Source organism: Lynx rufus, unplaced genomic scaffold, assembly GCF_022079265.1.
Source record: "Lynx rufus isolate CCGP_SWC_20201006 ecotype Redwood Valley unplaced genomic scaffold, mLynRuf1.p SCAF_4, whole genome shotgun sequence".
In the NCBI taxonomy this organism is placed as follows: domain Eukaryota; kingdom Metazoa; phylum Chordata; class Mammalia; order Carnivora; family Felidae; genus Lynx; species Lynx rufus.
This window is the reverse complement of record NW_025814856.1, coordinates 163675742-163694927: the sequence shown is the minus strand read 5'-3', so window position 1 is coordinate 163694927 and position 19186 is coordinate 163675742. Positions and strand designations below refer to the sequence as shown.

The window sequence follows — 19186 nt, the reverse complement described above, 5'->3', positions numbered from 1 at the left end:
GGATGTCACAAGGACAGGGAGAGAAGACACTTATTCTTTCCTCCCATCGGCCCTTCACACTGGCTCCATCCATGCCACCTGAAGGAAACCTTACACAGGTTCTGCCTTAAGCAAAAACCTCTCCAATCACTATTGGTCACATTCATGTACTCAAATCATCTAGTGTAATAATCACACTCTCAATTTCACTGACGGGTGGGGCGCCTGGGTGACTCAGTCAGCTGAGCGTCTGACTTCAGCTCAGGTCATGATCTCGAGGTCCATGGGTTTGAGCCCCACGTTGGGCTGTGTGCTGACAGTTTGGAGCCTGGAGACTGCTTCAGATTCTGTGGCTCCCTCTCTCTCTGCCCCAACCCTGCACATGCTCTCTCTCTCTCTCTCTCTCTCACACAAGTAAATAAACGCTTGAAAAAAATTTCAGAAGGAGTTAACATGACAGAGAAGTAAGGGAATCTGAAGTTCCCTCGTCCCTCAAACTCAGAAGTATTGAGGCAAGAAGGCTTGAAATTCCAGGAATCCAGGCTACAGAGTGACAGAAACATCTCCAGGGACCCATGGGGACAATGTGATGGGCCATAGATGCATGATTTCAAACTGGGAGAGATAAAAAAAAAGGCAGCATAGGAAAGGAGGGGAGGGATCCCCTTCTGCAGAAAGACAAAAGAAAGCGAAAGAGAGGTTGCAGAAGTGGAAGGTTGTATTTGGACAAGAGAAAAAAACATGGGATGGGGAACAGAAAAAATGGAGAAAGAACCAATTTTTAACTACAGGGATTTCTCCGGCCTCTTTGTGTACCTGGGGAGGAGGGGAGCCACCCCAAGCTCTGTAGTCAGCTCCCAGGCACAGGAGGAGAGAGCAATCCCCTCCCTTGAGTACTGAGGGAAGTGGGCAAATAGCCATTCCAAGGACAAAGGACACTGCAGGAACCCCCGCCATGCAGAGGCCCTTTGTGACCATACCCTGGAGTGACAGTACGCCAGAACTGGGGCAAGACCCATAAGAAGCTATTAAAACACATAAGGGACAGAAAACTAGGCAAAATGATGAAACAGAAGAATTCTCGTCAAAAGAAACTCCAGGAGGAAATGACAGCTAGAGAATTGCTCAAAACAGATATAAGCAATATAACTGAGCAAGAATTTAGAATAATAATCATATTACTGGGCTTGAAAGAAGCATAGAAGACAGAAGAGAATCTATTGCCACAGAGATCAAGGAACTAAGAAATAGTCACAACGAATTAAGAGATGCTGTAAATGAGGTGCAAAATAAACTAGATGCAGTGACAGCAAGGATGAAGGAGGCAAAGGGTAGATTAAGTGAAATAGAAGACAAAATTATGGAAAATGATGAAGCCAAGAAAAAGAGAGATAAGAACATACTAGACCCTGAGGGGAGAAATAGAGAACGAGGAGATTCAATGAAACATAAGAATATCCATATCATAAGAGTTCCAGAAGAAGAAGAAGAAAAGAGAGAGAAAAAGGGAAGAAGGTTGACTTGAACAAATTATAGCTGTGAACTTCCCTTATCTGGGGAAGGAAATGGACATCCACATCCAGGAGACAAAGAGAACTCCTTTCAGATTTAACAAGAATAGATCTTCTCCACAGAATATCATAGTGAAACTGGAAAAATACAAAGATAAGGAGAAAATTCTGAAAGCACCCAGGGACAAACGGGCCTTAACCTACAAGAGTAGACACATAAGGGTAGAAGCAGACCTATCCACTGAAACTTGGCAGGCAAGAAGGGAGTGGCAGAAAATATTCAATGTGCTGAATAGGAAAAATATGCAGCCAAGAATCCTTTATCCAGCAAGGCTGTCATTCAGGATAGAAGGAAAGATAAAGGCTTTCCCAGACAAACAAAACCTGAAGGAATTCATGAACACTAAACAAGTTTCCGCAAGAGATCCTTAGGGGAACTCTCTGAGTGGAATGCTGCGAAGACTACAAAGGACCAGAGACATCACCACAAGCATGAAACCTACAGGTAACACAATGTCACTAAATCCATATCTTTCAATAATCACTCTGAATGTAAATGGACTAAATGCCCCAATCAAACACATAACATATCAGAATGGATAAAACAAAACCAAGATCCATCTATATGCTGTCTACAAGAGGTCCATTTTAGACCTGCGGACACATGCAGATTGAAAGTGAGGGGATGGAAACCATCTATCATACCACTGGAAGTCAAAAGAAAGCTGGGGTAGCCATACTTATATCACACGAACTAGATTTTAATCTAAAGGCTGTAACAAGACATGAAGAAGGGCAATATATCATAATTACAGGCTCTATACATGAAGAAGAGCTAACAATTGTAAATGTTTATGCTCCCAACATGATTGCACCCAAATACATAAATCAGTTAATCACAAACTTAAGTGATCTTATCAATAGAAATTCTGTAATTGGAGGGAACTTTAATTCTCCACTTACAATAATGGACAGATCATCTAGGCAAAAAAATTCAATGAAGAAACAATGGCTTTGAATGATACAGTGGACCAGATGGGCTTGACAGATATATCCAGAACTTTTCACCCAAAAGCAGCAGAATTCTTTTCGAGTGCACATGGAACATTCTCCAAAATAGATCACATCCTAGGTCACAAAACAGCCCTCAACAAATATAAAAGAACCGAGATCATACCCTGCATATTTTCAGACAAAAATGCTATGAAACTTGAAGTCAACCACAAGAAAAAATTTAGAAAGCCTCCAAATGCATGGAGGTTAAAGAACATCCTACTAAAGAATAAATGGGTCAACCAGGCACTTACAGAAGAAATTAAAACGTATATGGAAGCAAGTGAAAATGAAAACATGACAGTCCGAATCCTTTGGGATGCAGCAAAGGCAGTTCTAAGAGGAAAATACATTGCAATCCAGGCCTATCTCAAGAAATAAGAAAAATCCCAAATACAAAATCTAATAGCACACCTAAAGGAAGTAGTAGCAGAACAGGAAAGAAACCCCAAAGCCAGCAGAACAGCAGAAGAAGAGAAATAACAAAGATTAGAGCAGAAATAAAAAATATAGACCCCCCCACCAAAAAAATACAGTAGAACAGATCAATGAATCTAATCACTAGTTTTTTTTTTCTTTTCTGAAAGACAAACAAAATTGATAAACCCCTAGTCGGACTTCTCAAAAAGAAAAGAGAGGGGACCCAAATAGATAAAAATCACAAATAAAAGTGGACAGATCACAACCAACATCACAGAAATACAATTATCAGGGAATACTATGAAAAATTACATGCCAACAAACTGGACAACCTAGAGGAAATGGAAAAATTTCTAGACACCCACACGCTACCACAACTCAAACAGGAAGAAATAGAAAATTTGAACACACACATACCCAGTGAAGAAATTGAATCAGTTATCAAAAATCTAACAACAGGTAAGAGTCCTGGGCCATATGGCTTCCTAGGGGAATTCTACCAGACATTTAAAACAGAGTTAATACTTATCCTTCTCAGGCTGTTCCAAAAAATAGACATGGAAGAAAGCTTCCGGACTCATTCTGTGAAGCCACCATTACCTTGTTTCCCAAACCAGACCGAGACCCCACTAAAATGGAGAATTACAGACCAATATCCCTGATTAACATAAATGCAAAAATTCCCAACAAAATACTAGCAAATCAAATTCAACCGCATCTCAAAAGAATTATTCACCACGATTAAGTGGGATTCATTTCTGGGCTGCATGGCTGGTTCAATATTCTCAAATCAATTAAAGTGATACATCACATTAATAGAAGAAAGGATAAGAACCATATGATCCTGTCAATAGATGCAGAAAAAGCATTTGACAAAATATAGCATCCTTTCTTAATAAAAGCCCTCAAGAAAGTCGGGATAGAAGGTACCTACCTTACTTCATAAGAGCCATATATTAAAAGCCCACAGCTAATATCATCCTCGTGGAAACAAAGTAAGAGCTTTCCCACAACATTAGGAACATGGCAGGGATGTCCACTCTCATGGCTGTGGTTTAACATCCTGTTGGAAGTCCTAGCCTCAGCAAGCAGACAACAAAATGAAATAAAAGGCATCCAAATTGGCGAAGAAGTCAAACTTTCACGTTCCGCAGATGACGTGATACTCTACATGGAAAACCTGAAAGACTCCACCAAAAAGCTGCTAGAACTGATACATGAATTCAGCAAAGTCACAGGATACACAATCAATGTACAGAAATCAATTGCCTTTCTATATACCAATAATGAAGCAACAGACTACTTTCTTACACCATACACAAAATTAAACTCAAAATTGATGAAAGACCTAAATGTGAGAGAGAAAACCATTAAAACCCTAGAGGAGAAAACAGGCAATAACCTCTTTGACCTGAGCCCCAGCAATTTCTTGCTCGACCCATCTCCGAAGGCAAGGGAAATAAAAGAAAAAATGAACTCTTGGGACCTCATCAAGATAAAAAGATTCTGCACTGCAAAGGAAACAATCAACAAAACAAAAAGGCAACCAATGCAATGGGAGAAGATATTTAAAAATGACATATCAAATAAAGGGTTAGTTTCCAAAATCTATAAAGAACTTACCAACCTCAACACCCAAAAAACAAACAACCCAGTGAAGAAATGGGCAGACAACATGAATAGACACTTTTCCAAAAAAGACATCCAAATGGCCAACAGACACATGCAAAGATGTTCAACGTCACTCATCATCAGGGAAATACAAATCAAAACCACATTGAGATGGCACCTTACACCGGTCAGAGTGGCTAAAATTAACAACTCAGGAAACAAAAGATGTTGGCGAGGATGTGGAGAAACGGTAACTCTCTTGACTGTTGGTGGGAATGCAAACTGGTGCAGCCGCTCTGGAAAACATTATGGAGGTTCCTCAAAAAATTAAAATGGAACATCCGTACAACCCAGCAATAGCACTACTCAGAATTTATCCAAAGGATACAGGAGGGCTGATTCACAGGGGAACATGTACCCCAATATATATAGTAGCACTTTCAACAATAGCCAAATTATGGAAAGAGCCCAAGTGTCCATCAACAGAAGAATGGATAAAGATGTGGTTTATATATACAATGGAATACTACTTGGCAATGAGAAAGAATGAAATCCTGCCTTTTGCAACAACATGGATGGAACTGGAGGGTATTATGCTAAGTGAAATAAGTCAGTCAGAGAAAGACAGATGTCATATGTTTTCACTCATATGTGGAGCTTAAGAAACTTAACAAAAGACCATGGGGGAAGGGAAGGGAAGAAATAATTTCAACCACAGAGGGAGGCAAACCATAAGACACTCTTAAATACAGAGAATGAACTGAGGGCTGATGGGGGGTGATGGAGGGGGGAAAATGGGTGATGGGCATTGAGGAGGGCACTTGTTGGGATGAGCACTGGATGCTGTAGGTAAGTGACGAATCATAGGAATCTGCCCCCAAAACCAAGAGGACACTGTATACACTGTATGTTAGCTAACTTGACAATTTATTGACAATTGTCAAGTTAGCTATATATATACAAAAACTTTTCAAAAAATATTGCTAAAGGGTAAATCTTCTACTGTCCCTGGCATCCCTGGCATGTGCCTGCTCCCAGAGAGGAACCTGCAGTGTAGACAGGGCTGCTTAGAGCTCTCCCCACGCTGCCATTCTCCTCCTGTCCTTGCCTTGGCTCTGATTCTTCATGGGATGGAGGAGAAGAGGCAGAAACACTGAAGATGAGTCAAGTGTAGTCTGGCCTTGGTAGGGGGACAGTAGCAGCATTCTTAGTGGCTCCTTTCCCCATGGAACACTGTTAATAGCCTTCAGAGTCTCCTCTGGGAATCTGAAATCATAAGCCCAACAGAAGGCCACTGTCTCCTCTCCCATCACTTGCTTCAACATCTGCTCCTAGTGCCGGACTTCCAGAACTCTAATGCACATACAAGCCTCTGGGATCCCTGCTGGGCCCCTGGGCAAGTCCCCTTCAAACTGGCTTTGGGTGCCTCCCTCCCATGTGGCCCCATGTGATATATGAAGAACACATACTTTTGCCCCCATGTTAGTGAAAGTTCTGACTGCGTCCAAGACCTCCACCACCATGGGTATTCTGCTCCCTCCACAGAGCAAAGCAACAACCTTCATGTATCCCATGACCACCAGGCAGCAAAGCCAAACTCTGAAGGACACACAACAAGTCTCTTAATGTACACTGCCCACACCCCTCTGGCAGTATCAAACTCCAGAGGCCGCCTCACTAGGTTTCAGGAGAGAGAGAACCTCCATCTCTCTGGACATGGCACACAGAGACGACTCCCTGTGGGGCCTCCCTTATATAGTCATACGGTTACACCTGGGCCACCTTCTGCCCTGGAGAGACGATTCTGCCACAGATGAACTCCAAGAATTGACCAATACTAATTTGTCATTGTCCCTATAAATTAAATGTTCTCGTTTAAAAAGCCCTTTCCTCTTGGGATGCCTGGCTGGATCATTTGGAAGAGCATGCGACCCTTGATCTCATGGTCATGAGTTGGAGCCCCATGTTGGGTGTAGAGATTACTTAAATGCTAAAACCTAACAGGAAAGGTCCTTTCCTCTTGACCCTTTCAAATATCTATCAATTTAGTTGAAGGACTAAACCTCACAAAACTGGTTCTTCCTTCTTCCTTTGGGCATCCTATATGGATCTTCTAGCATATAGCTTTGGACTGCGGGGTATTGGCAATTAGTAAAGATTCAACTGATATTAAGGGAGATATTTATGTTACCCCGAGCCTTTCATATAGCCTTCTGACCCAGATTTCAAGTTAATGCAGGTCATTTACATTGGACCCTAACTATGACATCTGATATTCAACTTGTCCCAAACCTAACTGAACACTGTGGCTCCTGACTCTATCCTTCCCCTGAAAATCTTACCCGTCACCCTGAACTTTCCTGTTTCTGAATAGAAGCATAACCATCGTACCCATCACCCGCATGGACACATCCTACACATCCTTCACAGTAGACTTCATACGCTAAATCTTTTCTCAGGTCTTCCTCTATAAATCCTAGTGTAAATTCCCCATCATGAGTCATGACTATCACATATTTCAACAACAGGGATCATGCACACATTAAACGCTGGAAATTCCTCAGTCTTCAGCACTGAAATAGAACCACATTCAGAGAGAACTGGAATATAAAATATGTTAAAAGAAGTGAGTGAGCAATATTTCAATTGTCAAGTGAAGAGATAATGATTTATTTGATTTACTCGTTTTTTCTCTGGTTATGACTTACCTTCCAAAAAAGAATCTAAGGTTGGGAGAAAAGAAATCAGCTTACATAAGCTGCACATTCAAATGGCCTGAACACAGGTTAATTGTATTAAGAATGCTTCTGCATATCTCTGGGGGAAAATATCTTTTAAACGACTCTGAAATGAAAAAGGACAGGGCAGGAATACTTTGCTCTTTAGACATACTATCACACACATGAGTCACTTACAAGGAAGTACTTTTGAACATAAGAACTGCATGATGGCAAAGCGTACTTTGGTCTCACTTAGTCATTTGACACATGTTTTCTCATGAGAGGATTTTTCTTCCGTGTTTTTACTGCATTCTGAATACTGGTGATGAATCTTAGAATGAGCGTGTATGTAGAATCTTAAATTTTCCAGACTTAATCTCTAATCCGTCTCCTAAAAAGTCACTGATATGATAAACGCTCTCAGTCATGTTCACAGACAAAACAAAGGACGAATAAAAATTCTAATAATTTGGATTTGGGATGTCTGCAATCCTTGTGAGTGACTGAGAGTCACCCATCTAACTTTGAAGTTTCTCTATTATTTTAGCAAGACAGAAACTTTCATCTACTTACTGCAAATGTCACAGCATGGAAGGGTAAGGAGAGATTTTTCTGGTGTCAGAAAACAAGCACTAGAGGGAATGTAAAACCATCAACAACAATAAAGATGCTCTGAAGGAGAACTGGGTACCATAAGATTTATCAATCAGGTTCTCACAGGAAAAAGATAGTCTGCTCTCATTAGGTACTTGGAGAAAGTGTAGAGAAGGGGCCTCTTACAAATTGTGGACACAGGGAATTTGGAAACCACAGGGACGTTGATAGTATCGATAAGAAAATTGAGTCCCACCTGAAAGGGTGAACAAAGACTGGAATGCAGAAGAAGAGTTGGGTAGAAAGGCCACCAAGGGAGGAGCTGTGACCTTTGGCATAGGGTTGCAGTTAGTCAGAGATGGCCATGCAGAAATAGACGTGGGAGAATGGATACCCCGGCCTTGCTTTTCTACTTCCACAGGGCCTCTGATTTGGACTTCCCATAGGCAAGCCAGGCAGAAGACAGAGAGCAAGAGATCCCACCGATGTAGTGCAACTAGATCAGCCTCAGGGGGCAAAGAGCTAGGGTGAAGTGTGATTCTGCAGAGGCAAATGAAAACTATGTGGCCCAGATGGGATTTTTCAAATACAATTGGAGACATTTTAAGTTACGAAGGTCCCTAAAAAAGAAAAGAGAGAAACACAATAAGAGAATCCTGTGACTTTCAGGTCTCCATGAACCACAGAACAATCTTTCCAGAGAAACCCAATACCTCCCTAACATAGTACATGTGGCCATGCTGTGCAATGACAAATGTGACCAGTGGTTCAGACACTTAACATGTGCAGGATTTCTGATTTGAATTTTCCTGAGTCTTTGAACTCTATATGCCATTGCCTGATTATGCCAACTTTGTGTGAAGAGGGACAGGTGAGAAGGGGAGGCACTGGAGACTGAGAGCTGGGAAGAGGCTTCATTCTGGTTAGTTCCCACTGCATAACAAACCATTCTGAAGCTCAGTGGTTAAAAACAAAAACCATCATTTATTTGTTCTCATAAAGCTGCAATTTGGGCAGGACTCAATGGGAATGGCTCATCTTTGCTTTCTGCAATTTCGCCTGAGATGGCGGGGCAACCGCAGGGCACGCTTCTGTGTTGCCTCACTTGCATGGCAGGCAAGTTGGTCTGAGTCACAAATGAAAGGTGAGCTGGGAAGTGGGCCAGTGACTTCAGGCCCTCTGCATGGGGGCCTCTCAAGAGGCAGCCTGGGCTTTCTCACAACATGACAGTCAAGTTCCAAGGGCAAGAACCCCAACAGGGCAAGGAAGCATTGCCCATATGTAACCTTAGAGTCACAAGGTGCTGCTTCAACCATCTGCTATTAATTGAAACGGTCCCAGATCTGCCCAGTTCTAAGGTAGAGGACACAGGCCCTGTAACTCAGTGGCAGGAGTAACAGGGTCAGGTTATAGGAAGAATAAGTAGAAGCTACTCTCACAGCTATCTATGGAAACTACAATCTACCACTAGCGCAAATCATCGTAAATTCAGAAGAAAAAATGAAATGGTCTTTACTACCAAAACATATCCCATATTTTTGAAAGCACGTTCATAATCCCATTTGAACCATCTCTAAATAATCCCTTCTCAGCTTCTTCCCCGATATTTTTTATTTGTTCAGCATACTTCATCTTTAGCAATTTTATTTTTTCCTCCCGTTCTTCCTGTGATTTATGAGCATATTCCTTTTCTACTAGTTTAATTTCATTATTTAATTGATCGGTGTAGATCTTCTTCAGGTCTTCTTTCAGTTGCTTCAGCCTCTTCTCTGTGTCCTTGTAAATGGCATCGGTAAAGTAAGCCCCTCCGTTGCTCTGCACCATCTCTTCTATCAGCTCCACCAGCTCCTGCACCTGAGCTTCCTTCTCGGCCTCTGAGGCTCTGTTGTTGAAGGCACAGTAGCGGTTCCCACACTCGCTGATGATGTTTCTTAGCTTCACATCTGAATCTGCCAAGAAGTCACTCAGGCTCTTCTCCTCCAAGTCATCTTTGCGAGTGAACAACACGATCATGTGCTTCAAGGCTGGCTTCCCAAACACAGCCTTGATCAATGCCACGGTCTTCTGCTCTTCGTCCCTGTAGAGGCCCACCTGGAGGACCAAGATGATGGCGTGGGGCCCAGGGCAGGAGTAGAGGACACACTGGCTGATTTCCCTGCACGTGGTATCCAGGGTCTCCTTGGTGTGAAAGAGCCCTGGGGTGTCAACAACAACAAGTTTCCTCCCCTTCCATTCCTTGGATGCTTTTTGACACTTGGCGGTGACAGTATAGGGACCAACTCTAGACTCAAAGACTCTACTCCCCAGGATGGTGTTTGCCGTTGCGCTCTTCCCACTTCCACTTTTCCCCACCAAAACAATCCTCAGAGTGTTGTCCTGAGGGTGTGCCATGTCACTACCAGTGGCTGTGGGGTGTAAAAAAGAGAAGGAGAAGAAAAAGATTCAACGAAGGTAAGTGGAAACCATCACATTCCTTTTATCTCCTTTGTGTTTCTCCATGAAAACCTGCAGTAGTGTACTACCCATGTTGGTCCCATAAAGACAAAAAGATGAAACAATTCAAGCACCATAGAAGAAACAATAAAGTAGTTAAAGAGTTCCCCTACAAAAGAGTACCAGGTCCAGATGGTTTCATGGGGATCTCACTTAAACCTTTCTTAAACTATTCCTGATGACTTAAAACAGAAGGAAGTCTTTCCAGTTCTTTCTATGACATAAGTATGATATTGATCCCAAAGGCTAACAAATATTGATTTCACCAATAAATAAAGCTACAGACATGTCTCATTTGTGAATACTAATGCCAAAGTCCCAAATAAATTGTCAGACACTAAAAACTAATACCCCACAATTAAAGGTGATTTATTTCAGAAATAGTAGGGTGGTTCAATATGAGAAAATGGATTGCTACAACACATCCCCTTTAGTAGATTTAAGAAGAAAAATACCTTGATGCAGAACAGACATTTGCCCAAATTCAACACTGTTTTAATAGGTACTTCTTTAATGTGATTTTATAAAAATATAAATTTTAAAAAATTTGTCACCATTTTTTTCTCTGCAGCCAAAATAGTTGACTATAAATTTCATTTGGAAGCATGAAGAAAGAAAATTAGCCTCTAGAGTCAAAAAACCGAAGAACGATGAGGGAGGGTGAGCTCTACCAGATAGTAAAATATTTTAGCCCCTATAATTAAGGCAGTAGGACATGTGTGTAAACAGAGACAGAACGGAAAACAAAAACAGATAATTCAGAGATAGACCAAATTGGTCTACTATATTCATGAGTATCCAGTTCAATTGTATCGTGTTACATTTATCGTCCATAAGGCAGGATCTCACAGCAATGGGGAGACAGATGGACTAATAACCAGCATTGGGATAACTACAAAACCACACAGAAAAAGACAAAACTGCACCCACATCTTCATGCCATTCACATGCTAAATACGTTAGAAATATAAACACTAAAAATCAATCCACGTAAATACTAGAAGAAACCCAGACAAATCCTTTGTAACCTGGGGGGGGGGGCAACTCTTTCTAACATTTGAAAGTTTGTAAGGAAAAGGATTCATACATCTGACTACATAAATATCTAAAAGACAACGGGAGACAACGAACACCACGGACAATTAAAATACGAATGTCAGACTATATCAAAAAGGGTTAATTCGGAGTGCCTGGGTGGCTCAGTCGGTTGAGCGTGTGACTTCAGCTCAGGTCACGATCTCACGTTTCGTGAGGTCGAGACCCGCATCGGGCTCTGGGTTGATGGCTCAGAGCCGGGAGCCTGCTTCCGATTCTGTGTCTCCCTCTCTCTCTGCCCCTCCCCCATTCATGCTCTGTCTCTCTCTGTCTCAAAAATAAATAAACATTTAAAAGAATTTTTTTAAAAAAGGGTTAATTCTCCTCTTATACAAAGAATACCTAAAAGTAGAGAGACAAATGTCCAATAGCTCGATAGAAAATGGAGCAAGACATATGAATAAACAGTTCAAAGAAAAAAAAGAAATGTCAATGCTCCTCAACTATGTAAAAATATATGAACACTCACTTAAAGTAGAGAAAAATAAATCCAACATAGGAAAAGAAACAAACTAAATATAACAAATTAAATTACACTGAGATACTATTTCTCCACTTACAGATTTGGCAAAAGTCCAAAGATTTGCTGCTATAATCAGTCGGTAAATTTTAGAGGAAACAGGTTCTCTTCTCGGTGGCTAATGAGAACAGAAAAACAGTCTAAAACCTACAGGGGAGAAATTAGGAATATCACACAAATTACATATACATTTATTCTTGGATTGTGAGTCCCAATTTTAGGATTTATGCTTGTAGTGGACAAGGGCAGGTCACCCATAAACGTGCAACTTTGCCTTACGATTTCATATAAAAGTACCTTAAGATACAGCCTGTGTGGGAAGATTACTAAGACCCTCTTCTGTCCCCCTGCAAGCAGGAAACAAATCTCCCATGTGAAAGGTGCCCATCCTGTCCCAGGAGGTAAAGAGACACCCTTATGATCAGGGATGGGAGATTTAGAGCCAAGAAGACTGTATAAACAGCCCACTACTTTCTACTAATTTACTACCCCAGCCCAAAGTCTCTTTAGAATTCCTCCCTAACAGATGCTCCCAAAGTTAAGTCTTCCTTGTTTTGTCAATCCCTCACAGATCCATCGTCTCTTTGCCTAAAAAGTATAAAAACTGCCTGCCTTGGTCATCTCTCTTGGTTTTAGTTTCATTACTAAGCATCTGTGCACAGTGCTTTTTTTTCTCTTGTTAATCTGCCTCAAGTGAATGTAATTCTTAGGGCAGCTGGAAGACCTTGAAGGGTAGAGGAAGAAGTTCCCTTTCCTTATGTCCCAGAGCTACACTGACAAAAACACAGAAAAAGATAAGGCATATGTTTATTCTCTGCTTCACTATTTGTAATACTTAAAGACCAAAAATCTACCAAATGCCCACTAGTAGGGGTCTGATTGAATAAACCAAGGTACATACACACAGCGATGTACTATCCAACTGTAGAAAGGAATAAGAAATACCTCTCTATGCTGGGATGGTGAGATCTCCAGGATATTTCATTAAGAAAAAAAAAAAGCAAAGTGAAGAAAATAATATTTACTTTACTGTCATTTCTCTAATGAGGAGGAACATGAACTGTAGGTACGAAGTACAACATATATTTCATGCACATGAAAAAGCAATGGCAGATCATCTGAACCGTCACCCAAGAAGTTACTGACAGAGGGATGGGAGGAATAAGGCGGGGGCAGGGTAGAAGCTGGAAACTACTTTGAGTATACTTCGATGTCATAGATTTGTCTTGAAAGCATGTACTTCCTTCTTTTTGAGAGTTCGAATTACAGCTCTTTTCCTTTATGAAAGACCTACATGTGTACCTGCTGTTGCTGGCTGACATAAATTCAAAGAGGATTTTTCATTTGTACAAAAAAAAGCTGAACACGAATACAACGCTCCGCATTTGTTTTACAGCCAGTTGAGCTAATGGAGAGGCCGAGTGGGCCATTGTCCACACCAACTGCCAATCACCTTCCCCGGGAAGCTCACACAGGGGTTCACCATCCAGCCACCAGAGCTGTGAGCCAGATGAGCACGTGGGCTTTCTCTCAATTGAATTTGTGCATCTGTTAACAAGTTGTGTCTAAAGTATCAGAAACACATAAGGGAGGTTATTTGGGGGAGATCTGGGAATGCGCACCCTTTTTCCATGTACATTGATGGTAATTGCTTCTCTCCTTTATCTCATTTTGTTTCATAAAAGATTTCATAGGAAGGTTCTGCTTGCAGATAGTGAAGAACATCTGTAAATAGCTTACATAATTATACAACAAAAACTATATTTTCAGATAACTAGTAAAAATCAAAAGCAAATGCAATACATAGTACTTGGTGTAATAGAAAAACCACACAAAGAATTGGTCCAAGAAATTTGAAAATGGAGTTGTTTCATTGGCTATTGTCCTAATGGGATATAGTGTAAGGCCAAATAGGGGGGAAAAACGTCAAGAAAATCTTAAATTGCTTTCAGGAATCCTGTCCTATTCTCAGCTTTTTGTGCACACGTGTAGTTTTGAAGCCCAAGGACAAGCCCAGTGGCAATGAACACCCTTAGCGCCCATACTGTGCCCTTCAAATGCCATTTCCCACCAAAAACATTAGGACTCTTAGGAGAAGGTACCGATTCCATTTCTGGGCCAAGAAATGTGCAAGTGGATCCTAGACTATCCTAGTCACACTAAAAAGTGAGGATGCTATCAAAAACTACTCAGACCGTGGGATGCCTGGCTAGCTCTGTCAATACAGTATGCATCTCTTGATCCCATGTTCATGAGTTCTAGCTCCACATTGGGTGCAGAGATCACTTTCAAAAAAAAATATTTGGGTCTTACCGAAATGACTACAGAACCAACGTGAAGAGGCTGACTGGACAGAGATGAGGTAATTTGAGTATCAATGAGAATGATAATTTCAATGGATTAAAATTCATCAAATATGTTGAAGTTCATGAATTCATAACAATACCATTATCATAAAAGAAGTGAAGTGTTCTCTTTAGGGTATGCTAGGAATGATGTCATCAGTCTGAACATGGACAAAAAAGAATCAAGCATTCCTTTTGTCTTATTAACTACACCTTATGGAAATGAAAGTATGATTCAGGGGAAGTTTCTTTTATAGGATTATGCCATCCAATCAATGAAGAAAGATTGATAGAATTACAATATTATAATTTGCGACCATTAATGAAACAAAGTTACTCTAGGCTATCATTACTGTCTGCTACATTACAGAAAGAGACAGAATAAAATATAAGGTGCCTTCTGATGGAAGTTTACAACTGCACCTATGAAATATTGCCACCCAACTAACCAGGCAAGCCTTAATCTGATCAAGCCTCTCCTTAAATTTAAATTTATACAAAACAATGATACTAGAAGAACATGTCGTATGACATCTTGAGGATTTAATGAGTAAAATGTACACTGTCCAATTCTCTTGGACAAAGGACCAACCGTTTCTTAAACAGAAACATTTTACAAAAAGAAACAGGAAGGTGAAAACTTATTTATCAAATTAACCTTAAGAGATATGAAAGAATTGCAATTTATGAACCGTATTTGGAGCTGATTTCAATTTTATTTAAAAAATTTTTTTAATGTTTATTTATTTTTCAGAGAGACAGAGGCAGAATGCGAATGGGTTAGGGGCAGAGAGAGAGGGAGACCCAGAAGCAGAAGCAGGCTCCAGGCTCTGAGCTGTCAGCACAGAGCCCGACGCGGGGCTCGAACTCACAAGCTGTGAGATCATGACCTGAGCCGAAGTCGGACACTCAACCGACTGAGCCACCCAGGCGCCCCTGATTTCAATTTTAAAATCTATGAGACAATCTGAGGATTGGAATACACCTGGTAATTGTATAAAAATTCTAATTGCTTTTTGAAGTCTGCTCATGGTATATTTTAATGACCTTTATCTTCCAGACATACATATGTAAATATTTACTGATAGTGTGATAAAATTTTTAGTATTCTAATAATTTAGTAATTTTTAGTATTCTAATGTTTGAAGTGTATTAATTAATTAATTAATTAAATCTCTACACCCAGCGTGGGGCTCGAACTCACAACCCTGAGATCAAGAGTCCCATGCTCTTCCCACTCAGCCAGAGAGGCGCCCCCACTCTAATTTTTTAAATGAGGAAATAGATGTGGCTCAGCAATGCTGAGAAAGTTGCCCAAGGTCACTGCGCTAATGGGCTTTGGGCAGAGAAGGGATCCAATGCAAACTATGTCTGACCTCTACACTCATGCATAACCCTTGCATGCTCTGGTGTCTTCCTGGTTCCTTCTCAAGTCCTTGATTCTACATTTCTGTTTACATTGGATCAGAAATAGATCATGGGAGGCCAGGGGAGGTAGTTCATTCTCTGTCCAGAAACATGAACTGGTAGCAACCCTGGAATTAGGGAAGGCAACCAAAGGGCTTCACGCACATTTGTTTTCTATAGAGTAGCTCATTCTCTCCCCATGGCACCCCTTCCTTACCTCCTCTGTTACACTGTCGATCACACCATTTCTCTCTTACATGTGGGGAAGGACACCGCCAGCTGAATTCTAGACTTCCTGTGCCATTTGTGACCTGGGTATCCCGGGGAATTTCATAAAACCACACGCACACTGCCTAGGATTCAGATTTTCTTTCAGGAAAAAGAGGGTTTGGGCCAGAGTGGTCTCTAAATTGCCTTCCAGCTCTAAAGACCTGCCTTGAGGACACTAGTTTCCCACTAAGGGAAATGGATGGGGTGTCAGGCAGCACTCACTCTGTCATGACAACAACTGATGGAAGATATGCTGTTCAGCAAGTTTTCCTGATAAATAGGAGACATGTGGACATGGGCCACTCAATCTCCTTAGCCCCACCCCACCTTCTACCGAGACCCCTGTGGCAGCATCCTCATTGCTGGGCTGCTGGCACAGTACCTGGTCCCTTCTAGGACCAGAACCCACACCCATGCACACCCCTATGTCCTGCTGCCCCTCATGGTTCCATTGCTCTGAGGCCAGGCTCACCTTCTTTTGAATGAGCTGATGAGTTCCTGAGTGTTCTCCAAAGAAGCTGTTTGAGCTGGTGCTTTTGTTTAACTGAGAGGAAAAAGTGTTTGCACCCTTTAAACCTCTGAGGCAGGAAGCTCAGATTGGGTGGAGCTAGTGAAGGAACGATTCGACTTTAAAGAGACAGAAATATTACCCTATAATTTGGGGAATGCTTTAGTTTTACCAAGGTGTAAGCTTTTTCTCCATGTGCCTGCTATCACACAAAATTCCCAAAGCTATATTTGTTGTTTGGGGTTATAGTGGTGGATCCCAAAGGCCCTTATTAAGTGACCCAAATCATGCACACAGAGGTGGGCATGCTCTCTGATCATCTTCTCTGGATGGAGTGGGAGATGCTGGGTTGATTCTGGGTGAAAGGAACTCAGATATGTGGCTAGATGTGTCCAAATTTAGAGCCTGGGATACTTCCCAGTGATTGCATCATATGGGCTTTCATGATGGCCTTTCATGAAGCTCTCAAGTTACTCATTAAAAAATTAACAGCACTCTGGTACAAAGCCAAAATGTCTAAACCATTGAGAACCAAGAGTAAAAGAGGAAGATGTAGCCTGGAAAAAGTCATCCAATGAACACACACCTTCTCTAGTTTTCTTCATATGGTTCTCTCAAGCCCAAAAACATGCATGACCTGACCAGAAAGATGGACCCAGGGAGGAGAATCATCTTTCCCTTAAACCTTCCTACCTTCCCCTACCCCAGACCCAGGCAGAGATAGACTTTTTCAGATTTAGCCAGTACACCCATTCCAACCTGCTCTGGAAACTATGAGATGAGAAGCAAATGGTCAAAGCTCTCATGGTTGACCAGCTGTTCCAATTATTTGTTGCATCACCATAAAATTATTATAGTTTTGATTATATATTTTTGTTCATTACTTTGAGACATGGGATTAGTCGATGCTGAAGCTTAAAAGTGGGTACTAAGAAGACTAAATGTGGCAGGAAGTAATGTATAATGGGGTGGCAACCAATGGAAGGAAGTAGCTAAATGTTGAAATTACTGTGTTAATGAGTATATTATTGGTCAATATCATTGGACCACTTGTTGGTGTTAATGACTTGGAGGGCCCCAGGTAACTGTTTTCCAACTTGCAATAAAGACACAGACCAGGACCCGCTATATAATTTACAAGGTCTGGCACAAAATAAAAATGCCAGACCCTTTGTCAAAGAGAATCAAACAAACAAACACACATAAACACACACACACACACACACACACACACACACACACACAAACAAACTTACAAAAAACTTAAGAATTTCAAGATGACATCAATAGAGTGTTAAACCTTTCTGGGCACAGGGTCCTTTACATACCCATGAAGTTGGTCTTGATGAAGCTCCATACATAGAAGTCTAGAGGGGAGCCAGAACACTATGTCCTACTCAAAATATCTCTACCACTGCCTAGTTTAATTTCAATCTATATATTCCTTGAGTGAAATGTGTCTAGCCAGAGCCACCTTGGATGTTTTCCTGGTCAGCTAATTGCTTCTCCAGGTATTATCCTCAGGTATGCTGGTAAGTTCCCTAGTGGGAATGGGAGAGTAGTTGACACAGAATCCATGGATGCCACGGGAAATCAGATGTGGGTCTCAAATGGTAACAGCCTTGCGATCATTGGTTAAAGAGGAGCATATGGCTCTTATCAGTCCCATGCTGAGCCCTAAGTTACGAGTGATCACCTTCTAGAAGATTTTTGATAGAAGTAGTCTTGCCCCATATCTGTATTGCTCACTTAGCCACGCTCCTCATCATTGAGGGCTTCCTTCCACTTCCTTTTTTTATGTTTTCCTTTTATTATTTCAATCTCTCTCACACACAAAGCAATGTGGATATAATGAATTTTCAAAAAGTTGTGGGGTCATTAAAAGACATTCTTTAAATTCTACAGGAGTCTTCTTGTGGGAATCAGGGAATTTTATGCTGCTTAGATCTAGATGTCCTCAAAGCTCAACTTATTAAAACATTGCAGAGATAATAACAGGAGATGAAAAAGAATGGTTCCCTACATTGTCCTGGTTCTTCTACATATCATCTCTATAACCTGGTGAGTCAGTTTTCTATTGTTGCCATAACAAGCTATCAAAACTTTAGTAGCCTAAAACAATATAAAATTAATCTCCAACAATACTGGAAGACAAGAATATGAAATTAGTCTTATGGAGATAAAATCCAGGTCCTGCAGAGCTGGTTCTTTCTGGAGGCTCTAGGAGACAATCCATTCCTTGCCTCTTTCATCTTCCAGAAGCTGCCTGCTCTCCTGGGCTTGTAGCCACATCACACCAATCTCTGCTGCCTTCATCACAATGCCTTCATACCTCCTCCTTAGAAGGACATTTCTGATTACATCTTGGGCCCACTCGGATAATTCAGAATTATCTCATCTCAAAATCATTAACTTAATAACATCTGCAAAATCCTTGTGGAATAAGGTAACATTCACAGGCTCTGGGGATTAGGGTGTGGACATCTTTCTGGGGCCACCATTCATCCTGCCACATTTGGGTAAGTTAACCTCTCTTCAACTCACTTTCCTAATCATTAAAATGGAGCACTTACTTCAGAAGGTCACTGTGCACCCAGACAAAGTCGTACACATGAAGTGGTTCTCAGACCATAGTGATCAACAGGTAGTAGTTAGTAGTA

At 41.2% G+C, this 19186-nt stretch overlaps 2 protein-coding genes across 17 annotated transcripts in view; both read right to left on the bottom strand.

The window, feature by feature from the left end:
• LOC124525086 (GTPase IMAP family member 7-like) overlaps positions 1-12080 on the bottom strand; it is a 34736-nt gene extending 22656 nt beyond the window's left edge. The window contains exon 1 of the mRNA XM_047097560.1: positions 12037-12080. The gene's annotated coding sequence lies outside the window, so the exon portion shown is untranslated. The remainder of the gene's footprint in view (positions 1-12036) is intronic.
• The window catches only part of LOC124525068 (GTPase IMAP family member 7-like), a 190168-nt gene continuing 179834 nt past the window's right edge, over positions 8853-19186 (bottom strand). For 14 of the 16 annotated variants that reach the window (XM_047097505.1, XM_047097504.1, XM_047097525.1 and 11 more), the window contains one exon: positions 8853-10293. In XM_047097505.1, coding sequence (XP_046953461.1) covers positions 9404-10293 — 890 coding nt within the window. In that variant the 3' untranslated portion in view covers positions 8853-9403. Of the gene's footprint in view, positions 10294-12036; positions 12124-16490; positions 16576-19186 lie in introns of those variants that run through there. The other 2 variants (XM_047097523.1, XM_047097521.1) reach the window with 2 other exon arrangements.